Source organism: Falco punctatus, assembly GCF_963210335.1.
Source record: "Falco punctatus genome assembly, chromosome: 2".
Lineage (NCBI taxonomy): Eukaryota > Metazoa > Chordata > Aves > Falconiformes > Falconidae > Falco > Falco punctatus.
Genome location: NC_137581.1, coordinates 2,462,435 through 2,485,263, shown reverse-complemented (window position 1 = coordinate 2,485,263; position 22,829 = coordinate 2,462,435). Strand labels below are relative to the sequence as shown.

The 22,829-nt window shown below is 62.4% G+C and overlaps 1 protein-coding gene across 13 annotated transcripts in view; it reads left to right on the top strand.

The window, feature by feature from the left end:
- The window catches only part of ARAP1 (ArfGAP with RhoGAP domain, ankyrin repeat and PH domain 1), a 45,579-nt gene that overhangs the window by 19,589 nt on the left and 3,161 nt on the right, over nt 1-22,829 (top strand). For 5 of the 13 annotated variants that reach the window (XR_013926142.1, XR_013926143.1, XR_013926144.1 and 2 more), the window contains 26 exons: nt 1,338-1,408; nt 2,383-2,534; nt 3,275-3,439; nt 6,209-6,278; nt 6,571-6,691; nt 6,822-7,027; nt 7,468-7,574; nt 7,672-7,871; nt 8,018-8,103; nt 9,383-9,565; nt 10,584-10,758; nt 12,484-12,618; nt 12,881-13,016; nt 13,475-13,577; nt 13,666-13,861; nt 14,163-14,208; nt 14,446-14,609; nt 14,958-15,170; nt 15,795-15,900; nt 16,183-16,330; nt 16,630-16,713; nt 16,888-16,956; nt 17,130-17,247; nt 18,728-18,841; nt 19,522-19,664; nt 20,187-21,612. Coding sequence is in view for 5 of the 13 variants with exons in the window: in XM_080376109.1 (XP_080232235.1) it covers nt 1,338-1,408; nt 2,383-2,534; nt 3,275-3,439; nt 6,209-6,278; nt 6,571-6,691; nt 6,822-7,027; nt 7,468-7,574; nt 7,672-7,871; nt 8,018-8,103; nt 9,383-9,565; nt 10,584-10,758; nt 12,484-12,618; nt 12,881-13,016; nt 13,475-13,577; nt 13,666-13,861; nt 14,163-14,208; nt 14,446-14,609; nt 14,958-15,170; nt 15,795-15,900; nt 16,183-16,330; nt 16,630-16,713; nt 16,888-16,956; nt 17,130-17,247; nt 18,728-18,841; nt 19,522-19,664; nt 20,187-20,219; nt 21,530-21,612 (3,427 nt within the window). In the remaining 8 variants the exon portion in view is untranslated. Of the gene's footprint in view, nt 1-242; nt 1,092-1,337; nt 1,409-2,382; nt 2,535-3,274; nt 3,440-6,208; nt 6,279-6,570; nt 6,692-6,821; nt 7,028-7,467; nt 7,575-7,671; nt 7,872-8,017; nt 8,104-9,382; nt 9,566-10,583; nt 10,759-12,483; nt 12,619-12,880; nt 13,017-13,474; nt 13,578-13,665; nt 13,862-14,162; nt 14,209-14,445; nt 14,610-14,957; nt 15,171-15,794; nt 15,901-16,182; nt 16,331-16,629; nt 16,714-16,887; nt 16,957-17,129; nt 17,248-18,727; nt 18,842-19,521; nt 19,665-20,186; nt 21,613-22,829 lie in introns of those variants that run through there. The other 8 variants (XM_080376109.1, XM_080376106.1, XM_080376108.1 and 5 more) reach the window with 7 other exon arrangements.

Sequence of the window (22,829 nt, the reverse complement as noted above, 5' to 3'; positions counted from 1 at the left end):
TGCTGGGACCCCCAGCTCCCTGCCGAGCTTTCGGCAGCTCTTTGCGCCCACCAGCCTCCTCCTCGGGGGGTCACCAGGGCTTGACCAGCTGCAGGGAGGGCTGCTGAGGTGGGGACCCCCGAGGAGGGTGCCCTGCTGGTTCCAAGGCATTGCCTCGGGTGCAGCCCTGGTTGGGAGCAGCTGCTGCTCTGTAACAGCAAACCCTCTGCTGTAACAGCAAACCTTTATCTGCTCCTTTATTTAATTTTGTTAATCCAGCTTGACTAGCTCTGCTGAAAGGAAAAGGAAGGGCAGGGCTCTGCGAGGTGCTGGGTGCCCGCCCCGGGTTATGCATGGCCAGCAGCCATGCGGGAAATGGCATTTGGTTTAACTGGGAGCTGGGGTGTGTTTCAAAAGCTAGGAGAAGCCATCGACAGGGAGGTTATTCTGCTGCGGGGTGTGGGGAGGAAAGCTGCTCCTGCTCCATGCCCTGATGGGTCTGCTGGTCCTCTGCGCCAACAGCCAACGAGCTCTAGGTGCTGCAAGGTCTGCAGGGGGGGGGAATCCCTTGTGTCCCCACCTACCTGCACCCCTCATCCTCACGAAGCCTGGGAGCATCCTTGCCCTGCTGCCAGCACTGGGGCTCCCTGCACTGAAACAGCATCCTCTGGATGAGGATTTTGGGGAGAAATCTGGTCTGGGTTACCATCAGGGTTTGGAAGAGGGTGTCTGCAAAGGACAAGCTGTCTGGGGTCACTTGTCCCTGCAGGATGGGTGCTTGCTGGCCAGGATTTCTTCTGCCATGGGTTCTGGGCAAGGAGGAACCATCTCCTTTCTCCTGTCCTCCGGGATCTTATTTCCCATGCATGCGCAGGCTGAGAGCCGCTTGCTTCTCCTGGCTCTCTGACAGCTGATAAGGAATGGAGGGGGAGGGAGGGAAATCCACCCTGAAAAACAAGCTGTAGGAAAAGCCCCAGGGATCCCCCCAGCAGCAGGAGCTCCTGGGCAGAGGCATGAGAGCCTGGATGAAGCTGTGGTGCCGGGGCTGGTGGCACCCAAGTCCCCTCCCGGCGGTGCCAGGAGGGTCGTGATGGTGCTGGGAGCTGCCACAGGTGGGACTTTGCCCTTCCCTGCTCTTCTCCAAACTCCTTGATAAACCCCCTGTTGTCTCACCGACAGAGCACTTGTTTGCCAAGGGTAGTGTGAGGGGGAAACCAGCTGTGCCAGCACCCTCTGTGCTGGGCTCCAGCGCTGGCACGTCCCCAGGCAGGCAGGGACAGGCAAAAGGGTGGCAGGGGGTGGCAGGACCCCTCGCTCCACTCCAGTTGATTCCCAGCATCTTCCCTCTGCTTTTACAGATGATTCAGACTACGAGGACTCCACCTGGGAGGAGGAATTAGCCGGACCTGCTGGGGACATGGCCGACAAGGTTGGTCCCATTGGTGGCGGGCAGGAGCAAGTGGGGTGACTGTCCCCGAGGTGCTGGCCTTGGGCTGCTTCGGAGATACCCGTTAGGGTTGGAGGAGCAGGTCTGCAGTGGTTGCAGAGGAGGTTCTGCCTCGCTGAGCACCCACCGGGTCTCCCACGGGGGCTGGAACCCTCCCCCCGGGCAGCAGCGCCAGGGTCCTGGGGGACCAACACCGCCCGTGCAGCCTCTCTGCAAACTTGCATGCACAGAGTGCGTGCTAGTGGACATCTGCAGCACTGCACCCTGAATTTCATCCCTGGATCACCGATTTGTATCTGCCCCGCGCTCCCAAGGCCGGCCTGGGATGGGTCTGGGTGGATTTGAGGGGTTGCAGCAGCCAGAGAGACCCCTGAGTGCCCGGAGCCCCCCATCCGCCTTTGCGTGGGAGCAGGCTGATGGGGAGAGATGCTGCCGTGGCTGCCTCTAACCCCGACCCCGCTATCCTCTGCCCAGGGGGCTGCAGTGTGGGGCGAGGGCTTGCAGATAAACAGCCGTGGCAGCTGCTGGCAGAGGGTCCCCTCTGCCCGGTCCTGCCTGGCCACTCTTCACCCCCCACTTGCAGCTCCCGACACCCCCACAACAGCTCCCAGCTGCATGTCTGCCCGCCCCTGCCCAGCGAGGGGGAAATGCAGAATTTCTTAGCGAGCACAGACATTTTTGGTTGCTATAAATAACCAGCCTGGCACTCAGCTCCTCCCTATGGCTGCGCTTCCATCCTGCTGTGGGTGGGAGCATGCCCCTTCCTCCCTGGGGCCAGCCGTGCCCAGGCACCTCCGCACTATGTGCATCTGCAGAGCTGGGAAGCCCAGGCAGTGACTTGGCATCTCACCCCCTCTGTCTCGGGCTGTCCCTTGCCCATCCCTCATGGTGCAGGCAAGCAGGGAGTGGGGGTCAGCCAGGGGACTCTTCCGTGAGCTGCTTATTTTGGGCAGCAGGGGAGGGTGGCGCAGGGATGCCCGTGTCAGCCATGGCTGGTACCACAGGAGGATGCTGAGCCCGTAACGGGGCGGCCACGCTCCCAGCGCGTCAACAGCCTCTTCAGCGAGGACGAGCTCATCGAGGACTACTACAATGCTCCCCCTGCCAAGTAGGAACTCGTCTGCCTTGTGTGTGTGTGTGTGTGGGAGCGGTAGGAACGCTTATGCACAGGCACATGTGGGCCTGCACAGGCAGGGAATCTGAGCGCCTGCACATGGGCAGGGGTTGTCTCTGCGTGCGTGCACAGCTGGGGATGCTTGTGCAGCGGGGGTGTGTGCACACATGCGTGGACGGGGTGCAAGTGGCCTTGGGGAGTTGCTTGTGCGTGCATGCGTACACATATGCATGTGTGTGCATGCACAGTTGGTGATACAGTGCATGCACATGTGTGTGTCAGGGGATGCTTGTGCATGGCAGAGTGCCTGTGCCCAGGGGCGTGTGTGTGTATACAGGTCAGGGCTTTGCATGTCTGCACAGCATCACGGGTCGTGTGCATGTGTCGTGTGGGAGAGCACGCGTGTGCATGCACGAGAAGAGAGCAACCCTGCATGTCTCTGGGTTTGGGGCTGTGGCCCTGGGGGTGCCCCTGTTGCCCCTTCCCGGGGCTGGGATTCGGGTCTCTGCTGTCCCAGGAGCTGGAGGATGTGCCGGGACACCCGCCAAGGGGACTGCCACCAGGGTCGCTGCTTGCAAGCAGCTGGCACTTGCTTTGCCTGTGCCTCAGGCAAGGGCAAGAGGAGGCTGAAGCACGCAGCAGGGCCATGCCCGCCCCCCCCCCCCCCCCCAGCCTGCCAGCCCCCCTTGGGAACCGCCAGCTCTTAACCCCCTCCCTCGACTCCTCATCCCCAGTGGTGGCAGCGTCTGGAGTGACAACAGCCCCAGCCCGCGCCCGCCTGCACCCACGTTCTCCAGCAGCAGCCCCGGCACGCTTAGCGACAGCATGGAGGGCACCGCCACTGCCCAGCTCTTGCCCACCATCAAAGCAGGGTGGCTGGACAAGAACCCGCCGCAGGGGTGAGTGATGTGCTGAGGGGGGTGGGGCGCAGACCCCCTCCCAGTGCCTTGGGGTGTGGAGATTTCCCCTCTTTTCCCCACCTGTAATTTCTGCTGATGGGGGCTGTAATTTTGCTTTGCTGAATAGCCACCCTAAGGGGTTCCTTCTGCTCCTTCCTAACCCCTGATTTACGTAAAAATACTCAGTTTTGGTGAAAGAGCCTTCCTCAGAGTGGGTGCCACCAGCAGTTGCACTGAGCTGGCTGTGGAGGATGAGGAGGGAAGGCTGCAGCTCAAACTTCCCCCCAGCCCCATGCCTGGGCTTGCTGGGAAACGAGCTGCCTTTGCTCTGGGGAAGCGCTGAAATAGCAGTGATCCCAAAAAAGCAGCTGGCGAGGGAGAAGTGGGGTGTTTGGGCTGGCTTCCTACCGACAGCGCTGCTAGCGGCTCGCGCGTTCGGTGTTTGCCGTGTTTGCCACAGGAGCGGGCGCTGGTGGCAGAGCCTGCGGGATGCCAGCCCCAGCCCCGGCGTGTCACAGCCCTGGCCCTGGCTGCTCACGGTGCAGAGCACCCGCCTGCAGAGTGCCCGCTTGCATAGTTGAACTATGGGGGTTGCTGGGTGCGTGCCTGTATGCTGGAGGGGGAGCGAGCCCAGGGAGCACAGCGAGCCCAGTGGGCACAGGGAGCCCAGTGGGCACAGGGAGCCCAGGGAGCGCAGTGAGCCCAGGGAGCGCAGTGAGCCCAGTGGGCACAGCGAGCCCAGTGGGCACAGGGAGCCCAGTGGGCACAGGGAGCCCAGGGAGTGCAGTGAGCCCAGGGAGCGCAGTGAGCCCAGTGGGCACAGCGAGCCCAGTGGGCACAGGGAGCCCAGGGAGCGCAGTGAGCCCAGTGGGCACAGCGAGCCCAGTGGGCACAGGGAGCCCAGGGAGCTCAGTGAGCCCAGGGAGCGCAGTGAGCCCAGTGGGCACAGCGAGCCCAGTGGGCACACGAGCCCAGGGAGCGCTGTGAGCACAGTGAGCGCAGTGGGCACAGTTGAGCCTAGCGGGCACAGTGAGCCCAGGAAGCCCAGTGGGCACAGCAAGACCAGGGGGCACACTGGTGGTGTCAGTGCACCCAGCTGCAGACTGCCTGCTTGCAGAAGTAAAACTGTGGGGGTTGCTGGGTATGTGTCTGTGTCCTCAAGGGCGAGTGAGCAACGGGGACCTCAGTGAGCCCAGTAGGCACAGCGAGCACAATGAGCACAAGTAGCCCAGGGAGCCTGGCAAGCTCAATGGGCACAGCAAGCCCAGCAAGCGCAGCAAGCACACCGTGCACAGCAAGCACACCGTGCACAGCAAGCACACCGTGCACAGCAAGCACACCGTGCACAGCAAGCCCAGCAAGCACACCATGCACAGTGAGCCCAGTGAGCATAGCAAGCTCAGGGAGGCCAGCGGCCCCAGGGAGCTCACTTGCCCCCATCCCGGCTCAAAGAGCCCCCACACCAGCTGGGAGGCAAAAATCAAGAGGGAGACATGAAGGATATTTGGGGACTGCTTAATCTGGGCTATGAGGAAGCCGCGAGGCTGCAGTCCTGCCGAGGAGGAAGCTCCAGCTGTTTGCAGCCTGGCTGCTGGGGAAGTGAGAGCAGCTGGAAGGTCCCTGGGAAGCTGGGGAAGCTGCTCCAGCAGCTGCTTGGTGGGGAGCCGGAGCCTGGGGAAAGCAACAGAAGGAAAACCAGAAACCCTGGCCCCTCAGCATCTAAAAGTGGCAGAGCTGGGGGTCTCTGCACCCCGTGGGACAGGGGCAAGCTCCTGACGAGGAGCAGGGGAGCCTGTGGCAGAGCCCAGTGGTTTCAGTCCCTGTGGCTGTCACTGGTTATGTAAAGGCCGAGCGCTGGGGTCACGTGCGGCGATGGCGAAATCCTTCCCGAGCAAACAAGCCCTTAAACAACAGCTGTTGGGACTGGGGGCTGGCGCAGCAGCGGGGGGACCCTGGGGGTGCAGCGCTGGGGCAGGGGGCTGCATCGCAGGGCTTGCCAGGGCCTGTGGGAGCTGCTGGTGGGAAGTGGCTTGGTATCTCCTGCAAGCCCCGATGCCAGGGTGGATGGGCTGCAGGGTTTAATGCCTGTGCTGGCTGGCCAGCCGGTGTGCTGGGCTGGGGGGGGCACAAGGGTCCCTAGTGAGCTCCGCTCCAGCCCCGGGGTCCTCCCTCTCTGCTGTATCCCCATCCTGATAGAGATGCCTGGCTGCTCCTTCTGCCACGCAAGAGCCCTGGGTGCCACCGGCCCTGCCTGGAATGTGTCCCCTGGATTGAACCCTGCCCGGCTTGTAGGTCTGGAGCAGTAACTGCAAACAGGGGTTGGGGGAGGGGGCTTTTAGGGGCAACCCTCATTCTCAGCTCCATCTTTTAATTGGCATGAAGTCCCCAGCGCTGTCCCCAACAGTGGCAGAAGGGCTGGGGGCGTGGCGCAGAATCGAGGGCTAGGGATACGGCACAGGATCGATGGCGAGGTGGCCCCGGGCTTTTGGCAACTGGGGCGTGAAGGCACAAGCGGAGTTGCCCTGAGTTCAAGGGCACACGGTACAGCCTGGCACAGCACAGCCCCTGCCGCAGGGCTGGGGCCAGCGAGGGGTGAGTGGGGAGGGGGCTGCTCCAGCCAGGGGGGGGCTTGTACCACCTTTCCTGCAGCCCAGCCCCCTCGGGAGCAGCACCGGCCTCGGGTGGGCTGCAGCACTCTCTGCCTGCCCCACATGGGGTGCAGCTGGGTCACCCCATCCCCTCCAGTGGGTCCCTCCGGTCCCTTCCCAGGTCCTACATTTACCAGAGGCGCTGGGTGAAGCTCGATGCTGACTACCTCCGCTATTTTGATGGTGAAAAAGTGAGTGGGGAAGAAGGATTTGGGGGCTCGGGGGAGGAGGTGGTGGAGGAGCTGCCCCAGTGGGGTCACAGCCCACCAGGTGTCCTGGCTGTGAAACGTGGCCGTGCCAAGGGGCAGCATCCCAGGGAGCAGCAATGGACGGGTGCTGGGGTGATGCTGGCACCAGGGTGGGATGCTCGGAGCTTCCTGGACACAGATGCTCTCAGCATCATGAGCCTGGGCCAGTGCCCATCCCATCTGCCCGAGGCCATGGTGGTGAGCAATGTGTCTCTCCCCTCCTGCCCTGCCCCAGGACCCCTACTCTAAGAGGTTCATCCCCGTCTCCTCCATCTCCCGCATCACCAGCATTGGGGACCAGAAATTTGAGGTCATCACCAACAACCGCAACTTTGTGTTTCGGGCCGAGAGCGATGGTGAGCGATAGGGGTCCTTGCTCCTTGGGTGGCCCTGGGCTGCTCCCCCTCCCCTGGCCCAAGGGATGAGTCCTGGAGGCTCCTTGCCCTGGGGCTGACCCTGACCCATTTCCCCGCTCTGACCCCACAGTGGACCGTAACGAGTGGATACGGACCCTGCAGCAGATTGTGGAGGAGCGGAAGAGCAAAGCTCTGGAGAGGACGTCAATATCCCTGACCATCAACGGTGCCACCGACCTGGTCGACAAGAGCGGCTTCCTGGAGCTGCGGGGGTTTAAGCACAAGCTGTTTGTGGTGGTGGCTGGGGACAAAGTTTTCCTCTACAAGAATGCAGAGGTGGGTCGCTGGGTGGGGGGGCTGTGGCACCACAGGGGACCCCAATGCCATCTTGAGGGGCACCTCTCTGCATCCACCACCTGAGCAGAGTGGCAGAGAGCCGGGGCACCCCAGGGCTTCCACCCAGCAAACGGGGACAGCTCAGACCCTGCAGGCTGGTAACCCCGGGGCTGCAGCTGCCCTCCCTGCTGGCTCTGAGCCTTGGGGTCCCCAGCAGCATTGAACCCCAGAGCCCACAGGGCTCTGTGCACCCCCGGGGCTGGGAAGTGGGCAGGGCAGGGGCATGGGCACCCCAGCCACCAGCACTGGTGTAATGTGAGGGCAGCAGTGCGGGCAGCTCCGACACCAGCTCCTGCAGGCAGTGCATCATCCGTGTGTGTCTGGGTATGTCCCCTCGGGAAGGGTCCCCCACCGCCCTCATTCACCCCACCACCCACCAGGACTATCGCCTGGGCATTGGCATCACCTACATTGAGATGAACTTGGGGAATGTCAAGGAGGTGGACCGCCGGGGTTTCGATCTGACAACGCCCTACAGGATCTTCAGGTGAGCTAAGCGAGGGGGGGGGGTGCTGGCAGTGCACACACACCACCCCCCCACACCTCCCAGCTGTGCTGTCCCTCACCCTCATCCCTGCTGGCAGCTTCTCTGCTGACTCGGACCAGGAGAAGGAGGAGTGGGTGGAAGCCATGCAGCAGTCCATCTCTGAGGCGCTCTCCAACTCAGAGGTGGCAGAGAGGATCTGGCTGGTGGAATCCAACCACTTCTGCGCTGACTGTGGCTCGCCCAAGCCTGACTGGGCTTCCATCAACCTCTGTGTTGTCATCTGCAAGAGATGTGCAGGTACCCGCATCCTGGGTCAGGGGCCAAGAACGAGCCGTGCGTCCCCTGCCCTGTGTGGGGATGCAGGGCAGTGAAGTGTGGGGGCACCTGGTGGCTTAGCCTCTCCCGCCTCAAAGCTGCTCCCTAATGTCTCATCCCGCTGGCAGGGGAGCACCGGGGCTTGGGCCCTGGCATCACCAAGGTCCGGAGCCTGAAGATGGATAGAAAAGTGTGGACGGAGGAGCTGATTGAGGTATTGCTGCAGACAGACCCCAAAAACCCTTTTGGGGGGAGGTACCCCATCCCCTCCCCATGGTGGCCCCGCTGACTACGAGCTGGGGACTGCAGAAGCACAGCAGGGTTTTTCCAGCCTGACCCGCTGCGATATGGCTTGGTTGGGGAAGGGACCCCCGGCAGCCCCCCTGCCATCCCGTCCCTGGGGTCTGTGGCCAGCCGACACTCCCCTGGGCACCCCGGCCAGGATGAGTGGCACTTGTGTGCCACAGCCAGTGTCTGCGTGTCCGTGGGGATGTGGCTGCGGAGCTCTGGGGCCAAGCGTCAGAGCAAACCCCGAAGCGGTGCAGCCGGAGGAACGCATCCAGCGCGGGGGGGGGGCGGTACGGGGGGAGCTGGGATTTGTTACCAGACCCAACCCGGCCGCCGTTTCCAGCCAGCAGACCCTGGCTGGCCCCGCTCTTCCCAGCCATGCCGGTCGGATCCTGCATTCCTGCTTGGCGTCCCACCCGCACAACCCCCGCCTCCGGCATCGCCTGCTCCCTGAGCCCCCAAACGCTTCCAGCTGCTGCCTGCGGCTGCTCGCCTTCCCCTCCCCTCTCCGGGAATGCTGCCCTAAACCCTGCCGGGCTGGCCACCATCCCTTGGCCCCCCGCCCGCCCCAGCCCCTCCCTGACCCCCGGCCCGGCTTGTATCCATGCCACCCTCGGGGTGTGCTGGCAGAGCACCCCACGGGCTGGCTGAGGCGATGTGGGGCTCCCTGCGACAGGGCTAAACCTCTTACTGGCGGGCTGAGCATCGCTCAGTGCCCGGCAGCAGGATGGCAAGGGGCCATGGAAAGCTTTAAACCCGCCCCACGGATGCTGAGCATCCCCCCTCCCTCGCCTGCAGCTGGCTGCTGCTTTCCAGATGTGATTTTCCGGGGCTGGAGGGGGGGGTCGGTGGCTGTGGGGACTGCCAGATGCCGGGGCTGAGCCGCCATGTGTGCCTGGGCAGGGAGCAGCCCTGCATGCCTGCAGTGGGTGGGTGCTCCTGCACCCTGCCCACCCGTGGTCCCCACTGCCCCTCCACCACCCAACATCCCCCGCCATGCTCTGCCTTCACCCTGCTGCTCTCCCGTGCAGCAGTAATGCAGTGGCTTTGGGCTGTGAACGTCCCTGTAAGCACAGCTACTGCCATGCTTACCCCCCCACACCCCCCCCCCAAACCCCTGGGGGCTCCCCGCAAAGCCTGCTCCATGCCCAGCCACGCTCCATCCCTGGCAGCACCATCATGCCAGCCTCTCCTTGTCCCCGCAGCTTTTCCACCAGATCGGCAACGCTGTGGCCAACCAGTTCTGGGCCGCCAACGTGCCCCCCAGTGAGGCCATCACCCCCACCAGCAGCAGCCAGGAGAGGAGGCACTTCCTCATTGCCAAATACCGGGAGGGCAAGTACCGCCGCTACCACCCGCTCTTCGGCAACCAGGAGGAGCTCAACAGGGTCAGTGGCCCCCGGGGCTGGGCACTGTCTCTGGGGTCCCACCTGCGTGCTAAGTGGTGCTGAGCTGGGGTCCTGAGGTTGTTTCGAGGGACAAGGTCTCTGCCCGAGCAGGCTGTCCAGCCTCATGTGTGGGGCTAGATGATTTCCCACCCTCCCTCCCTGCCTGCACCCCTGGGGTATCACCGCCCCTCCCCCCCATTACACACCCTGTGTCCCCACTTGCACCCCGAGCCGAAGCCTGGGGTCTCCAGGAAGGACAAGCTGGCTGCAGGGACAGGGTGACATCTCTGGGATGGGGCACAGCCAGCTTCATTTCCAGGCGTGCGAGCCCGGTCTGAGGCAGGTCCGAGCCAGACATCCCCAGGGTTCATCTCCCCCTGGCTTGGAAATGGCGCTGGGGTCCGGCACTGAGCTGGAGCCAGGTTCATGGGGGGCTGATGCCCTGGCTGCAGCAGCTCGAAGCCCCTCCTGCTCCCCAGAGCACCCTACAGTGCCAGGGGCAGAGATGCCCGGCCAGCACCCCCCATCCCTGACCAGGGCACCCAGTCCCGGCGCTGGGCAGGGGGCCAGGCCGTGGCTTCTGCACAACTGGCACCAGGAACCCATCATGGTGCTCCGGCCGCCGGCCCTCCAGCTCTGTCCTCCGCCAGGCCTCGGCTGCCCGTGGTGCTGCCGTGTTTGCACAAGAGCTGGGGGCACACGGGGGGCCCGGGCAGCCGTGGAATTCGCATGTGGGCTTGTTTGTTTTCCTACTCCAGCTAGCCCGTCCCACCCCGCTGCGTATGACTTCACCCCCGGCTCCTTAAGGGAGGGATTCACCGCCTGCTCCAAACTTTTTCTCCCAGTTTGAGCCTCCTTTGTCCTGCTCAGGCGGCTGGGAGGCGGCGGGGGTCCGGCTGCTCGCCGCACTCCCACCCGGCTTTTTTTTTGCTGGGGTGGCTCCTTACTGAGGGTCTCCTCCTCCTCCTCCTTGGGAGCCTTCAGCCTCACCCACCGCCCTCCCGGCTCTGCCCCACAGGCTCTGTGCGCCGCCGTCACCACCAGTGACCTGGCAGAGACTCAAGCTCTGCTCTTCTGCGGGGCGGCGGTGAACTGTGCCACCGGGGACCCCCAGTGCCCCACGCCCCTGGCCCTGGCCAAGAAGAGCGGGCAGAGGCTGCAGATGGAGTTCCTGCTCCACAATAAAACCTCAGGTAAGGGCTGACCCCTTGAAATCCCCATGGGCTTAAACCCACGGCCGGCACTCCCGGAGCTGGGGAGGAGAGCTGCCGGGGTGTCCCGGGGGACACAAGCATGTTTTGAGGCGGTGCCGGCTCCGTATCCTGCCCAGCAGCTTCCCGGCACGGGGCTCACCGGCTGCCTGGTGCTGCTGGGGTCTGCACAGCCTGGGGGAGGGAAGAGAAGCTTTGGTAGCTCCCACACCCATGGGACAGGGTTGGGTGGGGGCTAGGGCGGGGGGCTTCATCGCAGCTGGGGACACAGGTCCAGAGCCCTGCCGGGGATGCAGGCTGGTGCTCCGGGCACTGGGAAGAACAGCTCTCCTGCAGCGTCCTGGCCCACTGCGGGCATCCCCAGCAGCCTCAGGAGATGCGCCCCAGCCATCCAGGCAGCCCCCACCTCCAGCATCCCCACCAGGGCTGGGGAGGGATGGTCTGACCCTGCTACCCCTCTCTCCCACTCCGCTAAATGTGCCCACCCCCCCCGGAGCCCCGCTCTGGGTGGGTTGAAGGCTCCCATGGGACTGATCCACACCCTGACGTGGGGTGAACCTCCAGCTCTGGAAAGCTGGGACAGCCGGGATGGAGGTGTGCCGGGGCTGGCTGTAGCCAGCCATAGCCGTCACCTCCCTCGCTGCCTCGGCAGCCAAGTCCGTCCTGCGGAAGCTGGAGTTTGCCCAGGGTTGGAGCTGGCCCTGCCCTTCCAGGCATGTCAGCACAAAAGGGGTCTGGGAGAGCGGCGAGGCCTCCCGGCCGCCCCGGTGAGCCAGAGAAAACCAAATCCCTGCTCAGGGCCAGCTCTGGCAGGCACCTCCGGAATGCTGGGATCACTGGGGTCACTGAGCCCAGCGCTGTGTGTGGAGCAGGGCTGGGCTGGCGGAGCAGGGCTTGGCATCCTCCTGGGTTGCCCCATCTCTAGAGCTCCGGGCAGCCCCGCCATCTGACCTGGGGGTGCTTTAGGGGTGTCCCTGCACCCCATATCTGCCTGCTCCCTGGAGGGAATGGAGGATGCCTCTTGCTGGCAGGCAAGGTGGGGAAACTGAGCCAGGGGTGATGTGCCTGTGGTCACCTGGGGAGGCTGTGGCAGAGCCCTGGGCTGTTATTTTGGCTTCAGGATGATGCTGCTTTGCCCTTCTCCTCCTGCAGAGTAGTGGGGACCCAGGGCAGCCTTGGGGGTGATCTTGCCAGTTGCGGAAGTCCGGTCCCCACCTTCTCATAATGTCCTCATCCCAGCTCAGTGCTGGTCTGCAGGGGTGATGTGGGATGCGGGATGCAAGATGTGGGATGCGGGATAGGCAGATAGGCCTGACCCTGCTGACACCCAGGCAGCCCCAGATTTGGTGGCCGGAGATGCTCCTTGCACCCCAGCCATGCTGTGGCGAGGGCTCAGGTGCAGCCAGTGGGATGCTTTTGGGCTCCTTCTTCTTGTGCTGACATGAGGGACACCTGGCTGCCTCAGGGGTCTGCAGGGGGTGGGATGTTGCTGGTGACAGCACTGTGGGCCCCATCCAGCTGGCCATGTCACATCAGCAAAACACCCGCGGGATGACATGGAGGTTGCGATCCACTGTTACCGTGTCCCTGACCCAGTGGAGCCATGCTGCATCCTGCTGTGTGTCCCCCCTGCCCCGGGTCTGGGGAGGTTCTGCAGGGGGATGCAGTCCCCAAGACCCCCATGACAGGCTGTCTCGCTGTTTGCAGAGATGCCACGCCTGGAGGTGGGGGGCAGTGAGGAGAAGCCCTACTCCGTGCCCCTGCCCTCTGTCACCCACAATGGCTTCCTCTACAAGACCCCCTCAATGGCCAAGCCCGTCAGCGAGCGGAAGGGCCAGGAAGGTATGTGGGGGCCTGTGGGGCAGGGAAATAGGGGCACTGGTAGTGCTGGGGAAGCTGACGGGGGGATTGCCCCATCCCCTGCTCCCCCAGGCATTGAAAAGGCACCAGAGAGGTGCAGCATCACCTGTTCAGCCTAGTCTGAGGGTGGATTGCAGTGGGTGGGCATCCAGTGGGAGCTGCAGGGCCACCCAAGCTGGGCTGAGGGTGATGTTGGGCTGGCTGGAGCATGTGGGGCTGCCCAGCACCATCCTGTGCCACACAGAGTTCAGCCGGCGGTGGTGCACGCTGCAGGATGGCATCCTCAGCTACTATGAGAACGACCGCAACGCCGTGCCCAATGGTGAGATCAAGGTGGAGGAGATTGTGTGCCTGGTGAACAACTCACCCCACACCCACGGGTAAGGCTGTACCCCACGTGCTGCCCCACAGCACCCTGACATCCCCTCTGCTCCTGCAGGGCTGGCTGTGGCTGCAGCATCGCTCACAGTGGTGGCACGAGTGGGCTGCTGGCCCCAACCCCACTGTTGGCCCCTATGGCACTTGGGGCATGCCTGACCCAGCTGTCTTTGCAAAGAGTCTTTGCAGCCCCTTTGCAGCCCTTTTGCAACTCCCTTGCAGCCTCTTTGCAACCCCTTTGCAGCCCCTGTGCTGCTCATTGGAGTGTGCATGACAGCACGGGGATGCCTGAGGGCCTGGAGATGTGGTGAGGGGATCCCAAAGGGGGACAGCTGTCAGCAGAGCTGATGGCAGAGGTGCAGCAGGATGCTCTCACCCCTGGCATGCAGCCCCTGGCACCCCACCAGCTCCATCCCACTACCCGTGGGCGTCCAGGCTCCCCTTTCCCTCCCTCCCACAGGATTGAGAGCACGTTCGAGGTCTACATCGAGACAGAGAGGCTCTACCTCTTTGGTCTGGAGAGTCCAGACTCCGCTCGGGAATGGCTCAAGTCCATTGCCAAGGTAGGGTGGGGTGGGCTGTGGGTGGCCATGGGTGCCAGAGGGAGCTGGGTGCCGCGGCACTGACAGATCCCTCTTCTCCCTGGCTCAGTCCTTCGTCCATCCCCGCGCCGAGGAACTGCTGGCTCTCGACTTTGAGCGCATCGGCCGACTGCACTATAAGGGTGGCCTCAACCTGGAGCGAGCCAAGGAGGGCTGGTTCGCCCTGGCTGGCTCCGTGCTCCATGTCTGCTTCGAGGACAGCGAGCGGCAGGAGCCACTCCAGCTGCGCAAGCTGCAGGAGCTCTGTGCGTTCCCCTGCCCCCCTGTGGGATCCCCCCCTTGTAGTGTCCCCCCAGTCCCGCTCTGAGCACCTGGGTCACCCCCAGCTTTTGCTGAGAGGCTGTTAGATGCTGCTCTGATGGAGCTTGGCGTCTCTCCACTGAGTGGAATGCTCTTCCTCCTCTCCATCCTCTTCCCCATCCCTGGAAAGTCACTGCTTGCCCCATTTGGGCTGGAGCTGGACCTGTTGGCATAGCCCCTCATGGTGCATGGGGCTGGGGCACCCCACGTTCCCATGGGTGACGGGCTCTCTGCCTTCCCTTCCAGCCATCCAGGGAGACAACGAGGTGCTGGTGCTGGTGGAGAGGCGGAGGTAAGAGCACACGCCAAGGTGTGTGTGTTAGACCCCACCAGCAAAATATCCCCCTCTGCCTAAGCCCCTCCTTGTTCTGGGGTGCCTTTGCCCTCCCCACCATGACTGGGGACCCCCAGAAAAGAGCTGGGACCATCCCCAGGCCCCCAGGGCCAGCCTTCCTGAGGGTCCTGGCTGTGCAGTGGGGTTTGGGAGCGGAGGCAGCTGCCCCCCCGCTGAAGCTGGGCTTGCCGGCAGGACTCTGTACATCCAGGGGGAGAGGAAGCTGGATTTCCTGGGCTGGGTCCATGCCATCCAGAAGGCTGCGGGCAGCTCGGGGGACACCTTGTCAGAGCAGCAGCTGACGGAGTCGGACGTCCCGCTGCTGGTGGACCGCTGCATCGACTATATCACACAGTGTGGTACGTGCCATCGCCCAGTGATGGATGCTAGCGGAGGGGACCAGAGCGTGGCGTTCAGGTCAACCCATCAGTGCGGCGCAGCAGGCTGAGACCTGACACGCTCGTGACACGTTTCCCTCCTTCCCTGAGCATCTGCTCCAGCTCTGTGGGAGGGCTCCAGCTGGAGCAGGGCTTTGGCTCCAGCCTGCAGCTCCTGGGTGGTCACAGCAACACCTGTGAGGTGGGAAGTGCTACAGCACCAGCTTTCTGCCAGCTGTGGCTGATGGGGAGCCAGCAGGCAGGCAAGGGTGCAGGGAGGGGTCCTGACCACCACGGATGGGGTCTCATCCCCACTGGCTTCTGCTGCAGGGCTGACATCTGAGGGCATCTACCGCAAGAGTGGGCAGAACTCGAAGACCACCAGCTTGCTGGAGATGCTGCGCCGGGACGCTCGCAGCGTCCGTCTGAAGGAGGGCGAGCACCAGGTGGATGATGTTGCCAACACCCTCAAACGCTTCTTCCGTGACCTTGGGGATGGGCTCTTTACCCGGCAGTGGGGCCAGGACTGGCTGCGAGCAACGGGTGAGCGCTGGGGGTCTGCTGGGGGGTTGGCAGGAGGAGAAGGTTGTTCTTCCTGGCTCTCCTGCAGCCCCCTTCATCCTCTCCTCGGGGCTGTGTGGTTGGGGGAGCACATCTTGGCCACATGTGTTCTCCTTGGCCAGCTCAGTGGGGCTGTGTGGCAGAGCTGCCCTGTGCCGGGCGCTCGAGCAATGGGTGGGGACGGAGCGCGCCCACACTGACCTGTGCAGCCCCGTGCTTCGGCACAGCTGGGGCTGAGGCAGGGCACAGAGCCAGACCCTCCCCCCCCAACCCCTTTGCTTCTGGATCCAGACACTGGATACTGGTGGTGGATGCACCCAGCGGCAAAACAGCCACAAGCCACAGTGCTGTGGAGCTGGGATGCTCCAGCCCTATGACGCTGGGATGCTCCAGCCCCATGCAGCTGGGATACTCCAGCCCCGTGGACCTGGGGTGCTCCATCCCTAAGAATACTTGAGCCCCATGGAGCTGGGATGCTCCAGCCCCACAGTAGGGTGGGAGGGTCTGGGGTGGGGTGTGGAGAAGGGATGGCGGGTGGAGCCCTGAGTCTTAATCTCACCTTCATTCCCCTCCCCACTCATCCTTTCCTGCATGCCCCTCTCACAGCACTGGAGGATGAGGAGGCGAAGATCAGCGAGTACCGGCGGCTCCTGGGCACCCTCCCCACAGTGAACCGGGCCACGTTGAAGGCGCTTATCAACCACCTCTTTCGGTACGGCACGGGTGGTGGGTCCGTGGCACGGCTGAGCCTGGGCTTCCTGAGCCCCCGTGGGGCATTGCCCCATCCACTGCAGGGTCCTGGGGAGGCTGAGGGGTGGAGGAGAGCCCTCATCCCTTGGCTCACATCCCAAGCAAGGAAAGGAGTGGGGTTTGGGGTCAAGCTGTGTCTAAAGCTGAGCATCACATCCCAACATGGAGGGCATTCCCCTTGGCAAGGCTGAAGGGGGGTCCTGGGGGGGCTCCAAGGCAGGAGTCTCAACAGGGTTCCCTGCAGGGTCCAGCGTTTCTCTGCGGAGAACCAGATGAACACGCACAACCTGGCCATCGTTTTTGGGCCCACGCTCTTCCAGACGGACGGGAAGGACTACAAGGCAGGACGAGTTGTGGAGGACCTCATCAGCCACTACGTGAAGATCTTTAATGTAGGTTCACTCCCACCTCTCGTGCTGCTCTGGATCAGGCCAATATGTGGATATCACCAAGGGATGGGGAGGTGGAAGGAAGAGAAAACTGGAATTACTCTGTCTGTGGACATCTTGTTGCTTTGGAGAGGAAGGGGGGTTCATGTCCCTGCAAACCCTGGAGACCCCTGAGCCTGGAGCTGCTGGCACTGCTGGGCAGAGGGGCAGATTCCCCTGGGGACTTGCATCTGCTGCTGCAGTGAAACTTAAGGGTGATCTGGCCAGCCCTGATGGCTCCCTTGGCTCCTTTTCCTTGGCAGGTCAATGACCAAGAGATGAAGAAGCAGCAGGATGAGATTATGGCCATCATGAAGATGCGCGAGGCAGCATCCAGTGGGACTCAGGTGGGTCCTGGACGTGGGGACCTTCCCAGGGCACCCTCTTCACATGGGGCTCCCACCACCTGCTCCAGCATCTTCTGGAGATGCCCCAGGCAAGGGGTGTCCACGGTGGGTGGGCGGGGATTCAGCCCACGTGTGGGAAGCTGCAGGTCAAAGTGCTTTCTCCTTGCCCTCCAGCAAGCCGGGGACTTCATCTGTACTGTCTACTTGGAGGAGAAGAAGACGGAGGCAGAGCAGCACGTCAAGGTGAGTGGTGGGATGGAGGGTGCAGCGGGGATGGGGACCCCCCATTGGGTACCTGAACCTCTGTGGTGGCATGGGGGTACGCTTTGAGCTGGCACCTCTGTGGCATGCGGATGGAATGGCCCTGGGCAACAGCTGATGGAGACCTGTCCCCTCCTTCTGTCCCACCCTCCCAGATCCCAGCCACCATGACAGCCGAGGAGCTCACCTTTGAGATTCTGGACCGGAGGAAAATTGTCATGAAGGAGAAGGACTATTGGAGCTGCTTCGAAGTGAATGAGAGGGAGGAGGCAGGTTGGTGTGGGGGCAGGAGGTCAGTGGGGATGGGAACCGGGATTGGGATGGGGATGGAGATGGAGATGGAGATGGGGATAGAGATGGAGATGTGGAATGGGGATGGAGATGGAGATGTAGATGAGGATGGAGATGTAGATGAGGATGGAGATGTAGATGGGGATGGAGATGGAGGTGGGGGATGGGGATAGGGATTGAGATGGGGATAGGGATTGAGATGAGAATGGAGATGGAGATGGGGAATGGGGATGGAAGTGTGGGTGGAGATGGAGATAGGGATGGAAATGGAGATGGGGATGAGGAATGGGGATGGGGATGGAGATGAAGATGGAGATGGGGATGGGGAATGGGGATGGAAGTGTGGGTGGAGATGGAGATAGGGATGGAAATGGAGATGGGGATGAGGAATGGGGATGGAGATGAAGATGGAGATGGGGATGGGGAAAGAGATGGGGATGGGAACAAAAAGGCTCCATGTGGACTGCACCATGGAGCAATGCTGGGACAGGCTGCAGGCACTCGGGAGGATGGCTGTGGTGCTGCAGCTTTGGCCACCACATCCAAATTGCACGTGGCTGAGCACTGCAGATGGGCTGGCCGTTTGGGCCAGGACACACAGGACACCTCTCTGCATCCTTAGGGGTTCAAATGTGTGTGACACTTGTTGGGGGTGTCTGGGCTCTCTGGCCACCGAAGGGAACAGCTCTGGGGTGTCCAAAGGCAGCAGCAAGCGCGATTTTGCTGTGAGCAGGATGAGACCCTGGTGCTGCCTGCTGGTGCCTTGAGGTCCTGCTGCTGGCTTTCGTGGGCTGAGCATGCCCAGGAGCAGGGAGGCAGGCAGGATGCGGCACCCAGCAGCACTCTGGGATCACTGAAAGTCTCCGCTGAGATGTTTGGTCCTTGCCAACCCCAAGCCATCAAGCTCAGGCTCCCCTCTTCAAAGGGCGGGTGCTGCTTCCCACCATCCAAATGGTTTTTTAAGAGCACCAAGCCCTTAAAAAAAAACAAAAAAAGGATCATCAGGCTGTGTAGGGGCTAAAATTAGCCTAAAATTGAATATTCACCTATGAACTTTTACAAAATCCTTGACTCGCCCTTTGCTTGTGTGGAAATGTGCATGCTTGAAATACCTCTGTGCATATTTTGCAAGCACGTGTGCAGATCACACGCTGCCTACAGCATACATTTTCAAAACGTATATTTTGCAATTGCAGTATCTGTTGGCAATTGTTCCTTAGCCACCTTCCAGTCCCCACTCCTCACGTACCACAGGCCACAAGCCTCCTCCCCAGGGGACAATTAGGAAGCAGCATCATCATCATGAAGTGGATCCAATTAAAAGGCGATGGTGCTTCGTGGGAGGTCTGCTCAGGGGTGGGCAGGACCTTGGCGGACCCTCGGGACACACGTGTGACCCTCCCTTGGTGGGTGCCAGCCCCTGGGGATGCTGCCTGACCCTGCTTGTCTCCCTGCATGGCAGAGCGGCCCTTGCACTACTCAGAAAAAGTCTTGCCCATTTTGCACTGCCTGGGGACAGAGAGCTACCTGGTGGTGAAGAAGCAGATGTCCATGGAGAACATGCTCATCTACCTCGGTGAGGAGCTGGGGGGCCATGGCCCTGGCCGGGAGAGGAGGGAGAGGATGGGATGGGGATAGGATGAGGATAGGGAAGGGGATGGGATGGGGATGGGCATGGGGAAGGGGATAAGGATGGGGAAGAGGTGGGGATGGGGACGGAGATGAGGATGGGGAAGGGGATGGGATGCAATGGGATGGGGATAGGGAAGGGGATGGGATGGGCATGGGGAAGGGGAAGATGATGGGATGGCATGGGGAAGGGATGGCGATGGAGGTGGAGATGGGGATCGGGACAGGGATGGGGACGGGGATGGGGACAGCTTCCCTTCCTGCCAGCTGTGACCCTGCGGAGAATGCCCAAGGGATCAACCATCCCAGGGCTGCATCTTGCCTGGCCATGCAGGCGGAGAGGGCACCACCCCAATTAGCACGTGGCTGGGAGCCCCCTGATCTGGGGTCATGGCTGGATGCTGCACACAGTGCAGTGGGGGAGACAGTCCTGCCTGCCCTGCCTGGGCTGGGGGCAGGCAGCAGGCAGAGGGGCAGTGCTGGGGGGCCGTGCAGCAGCCTGTGGGCTGCGGTGATGGGGGTGTCCTTGCTATTGCTCTGTGGGACCAGGTCTGGTTGCACCCTGTGCACTTCTTGGGGGGCCTGGCCCCCCTGGGGGGCCGGAGCCACTCAGACATGTGCCCCCAGCCAGCAGAGTGGGTGACTGCAAGCATGGCATGATGAAATTTCGGGAGGAGAGGAACCTGCTGGGGCTTGGCCTGAGCACTGGCTTCCATGACCGCTACTTCATCCTCAACAGCACCTGCCTGCGCCTCTACAAGGAAGTGCGGGTGAGCCCTGCCTGCTGGCTGCCTGCGAGGCAGCGCACCCTTCCCCTGCCTGCCCTTCCCTGCCTGCCCTTCCCTGCCTGCCCTTCCCTGCCTGCCCTGCCCAGCTGTCCCATAGAAATAGAGAAAAGACCTTTAAAGATCATCCAGTCCAACCATGCTGTGACCCTGTGCTGGGAGTCCCTGGGGACATGGGACCCGCATGGGCATTGCAGGCAGCGGTGGGGCTGACCCCAGAGGTGCTGTCACTCTTGCACACCCGGAGCTTTCCCAGAGCAGGTCTGGAGCCGGCTCTGAGTTGGTGCAAGGGCTCAGGAGGGGGATGCTGGCATCCCGGCCATGCTGGGACATCTGGTCTCTGCTCACCAGTCCCTTCTCCCCCTGCCCTGGCTCCGTGCACATCGCTGCCTGTATCCCCCGTGCCCTGCCTGTAGGCAGTGTAGGGTCTGCAGGGAGGTGGTCCCCACTCCTCCCGCTGTGGCTCGTCCTCCACACCTGCTTTAACCGCCGTCCTCTGTTGAACAGAGCCTGAAGCAGCGGACCCCCCACTTGGAGAACGTGAGTAGAGGCTGGGGGGCTCAGCCGGGGCGTGCAGGGGGTCCTGCGCCCTCTGCCCTTACAAGGCTGCCCAGGGTCAATCCCAAATCCAATCCCGTGGTTGCGCGTGTGCCCATCACTGCACGCTCGTGGATGCGGCAGCCCCAGGCGATGGGGAGCTCCATGTGCTACAGCTGCCCTCAGTGCTGCCATCCCTCCCCGTTAGCCCCCGTGTTAGGGGGTGCGTCAGCGTGCACCCCCATTATCTGGGGTCCTCCAGTCTGGGGGTACGGCTGCCCTTTGCTCCAGGCAGCTGGAGATGGGGATGGGGAAGGGGCTGGTGCTGCATGGAGGGGATGGGCTGGGCTGGCTCCCCCATCCCACGGGCATTGGATCGGGCTCTTGTAAGTCATGCTGCTTGCACGCGAACGCAGCGGGCAGCCGTATGTATGGGGGGGGTCCCCATCATGTCACCCACTGCCGGGGCATGGCTTGTGTGGCATGGTGAGATGCAGCCGGCACCTGGGGGGTCCCAGGGGGGAGGAGAGGAGGGAGCTGTGGGGCTTTGCCCCTTCGAAACGTCTGCCAGCGATGGGCGATGCCTGGCCTGGCTCGCTGCCATGGTGCAGAGCGTGGGGAGGGAGCTGGCTGGGGCTGGCAGTGCCCTGGCTTTGCTGGGACGTCCTGCTTTCCCCCATCCCTTTCCTTGGGAAGCCGCGCGGCACAGGGAAGGCGCAGCTTGCAGCCAGCACCCCAAAGGATGCTCCGATGCAGGGCGGGGAGCCCAGGACAGCCAAAGTGGGGCCGGGAAGTTGGGGTACCCACCTCCAGAGGTGCCCACCTGCCATGCTGTGCCATGCCGTGCTGGCGGTGGGGATGTGGTCAGGGCAGAGAGATGCCAGCAGAGCGGGGTTGGGGCCACTGCTGCCATGGTCATGGCCGTGATGCTGAGGAAGGGTGTGATGCGTGTGTCCCCATGAAGGACATGTAGTGCCAGGCTCTCAAGACCCCATCACAATGTGCTGGTCCCAGTTCCAAAGGCAACTGGCCCATCTCTGGGGGAGCTGTGCCACAGAGGCAGGCCTTCTGTGTCCCCTCTACGCGCAGGCAATGGGCACACGCCCTGCCCTTTCCTCTGCTCCAGCCTGGGCTTCACCCTCATCCTTGGCAAGCCCAGACATGGGCTGAGCCCCTTCCCCGTCATCCCTATGGCTTATCCTCCCTGGGGAACAAAACCCAGCCCAGCATCGGTGTGGGCTGCAGTGGGTGGGGGTGAGTGATGAAGGGTCTGGCAGCCCCCAACCTGGTGCCGGGTCCCTCTCCCCTCCCAGAGCCACAAGCCGGAGAAGGAGTGGCCCGTCAGGAACCTGAAGGTCTACCTGGGCATTAAGAAGAAGCTTCGACCCCCGACATGGTGAGCAGCAATGCAGTGCCCTGCTGGGCTGGGGACAGGGACAGGGATGAAGATGGGGACAGAGATGAGGACCGGGACAGGGATGGAGATGGGGACAGGGCTGGGGACAAGGACAGTTTTGGCTACTGGGACACATCTCCTGCTGGCCGTGCCTCTTGCCACCAGATGTCAGAGCAGCTTCACAGGACGCTTCTACAAGCGGGTGCCAGCACAGGGGACTGGGTATGTCCCCAGCCCCGTCGTCCCCTGTCACCTGCCCACAGTGAGGGGCTGCAGGGCCGGAGGGGTCATGACTGGACGGGACGGGGGGCTGGTGCCGACCAGGGACCCGGCCCTGGGGTGGGACAGGAGCCGTGGGCGTGTGAGGGTCGGGGGGGGAGTGTCCTTGTGCATGTGCATGTGAGTTTGCCGCAGTGTGTGTGCTTGTGCACATATGTGGGCATGCATGTCAGTGTCTGTGGGCATGTGGGTGCATGCATGCATGTCATTATGTCTCCATGCATGCAGGCGTGTGCATGCATGTCAGTGTGAGTGTGCGTATGAGTGCATGGGCATATGCGAGTGCATGCATGTCAGCAAGTTGTGTACGTGTGTGTGCATGTGTGTGTCCATATGTATATGTGCATGTGTGGGAGTGTGTGCACGTGGGTGTATATGCACATATGCCAACATGTGTGCATGCATGTGGGGGTGTGCCTGAGGGCATGTGCAAGCATGTCAGCATCTGTGCATGCATGTGAACATGTGCATGTGGGTGTGTGCATGCATGTCAGCATGTGTGCATGTGGGGGTGTCAATACATGTCAGTGTGTGTGTGCATATGAGTGCATGGGCATATGTGTGTGTGCACATATGTGAGCGTGTGCATGCATGTCAGCAAGTTGCGCACAAGTGTGTCTGTGTGCATGTGCATATGTACATGTGTGGGAGTGCATGCATGCCTGTGTTTGTGTGCATGTATATGGGTGTGTACACATGGGTTTGTACATGCATGTCATTATCCATGTGCCTGTGAGTGCATGGGCATATGTGCATGTGCATGCATGTCAGCAAGTTGTGTACATGTGTGTGCATGTGTGTGTGCACTTGTGTGAGTGTCTGCATGTGGGCGTGTGCAGACACATCAGCCTGTGTGTGCATGTGAGTGTGCAGGGCTGTGACCCTCACCTCCTGCAGGGATTCGGGTGTGTACTGTGGTGCTGGGCAGCGTTGCTGCA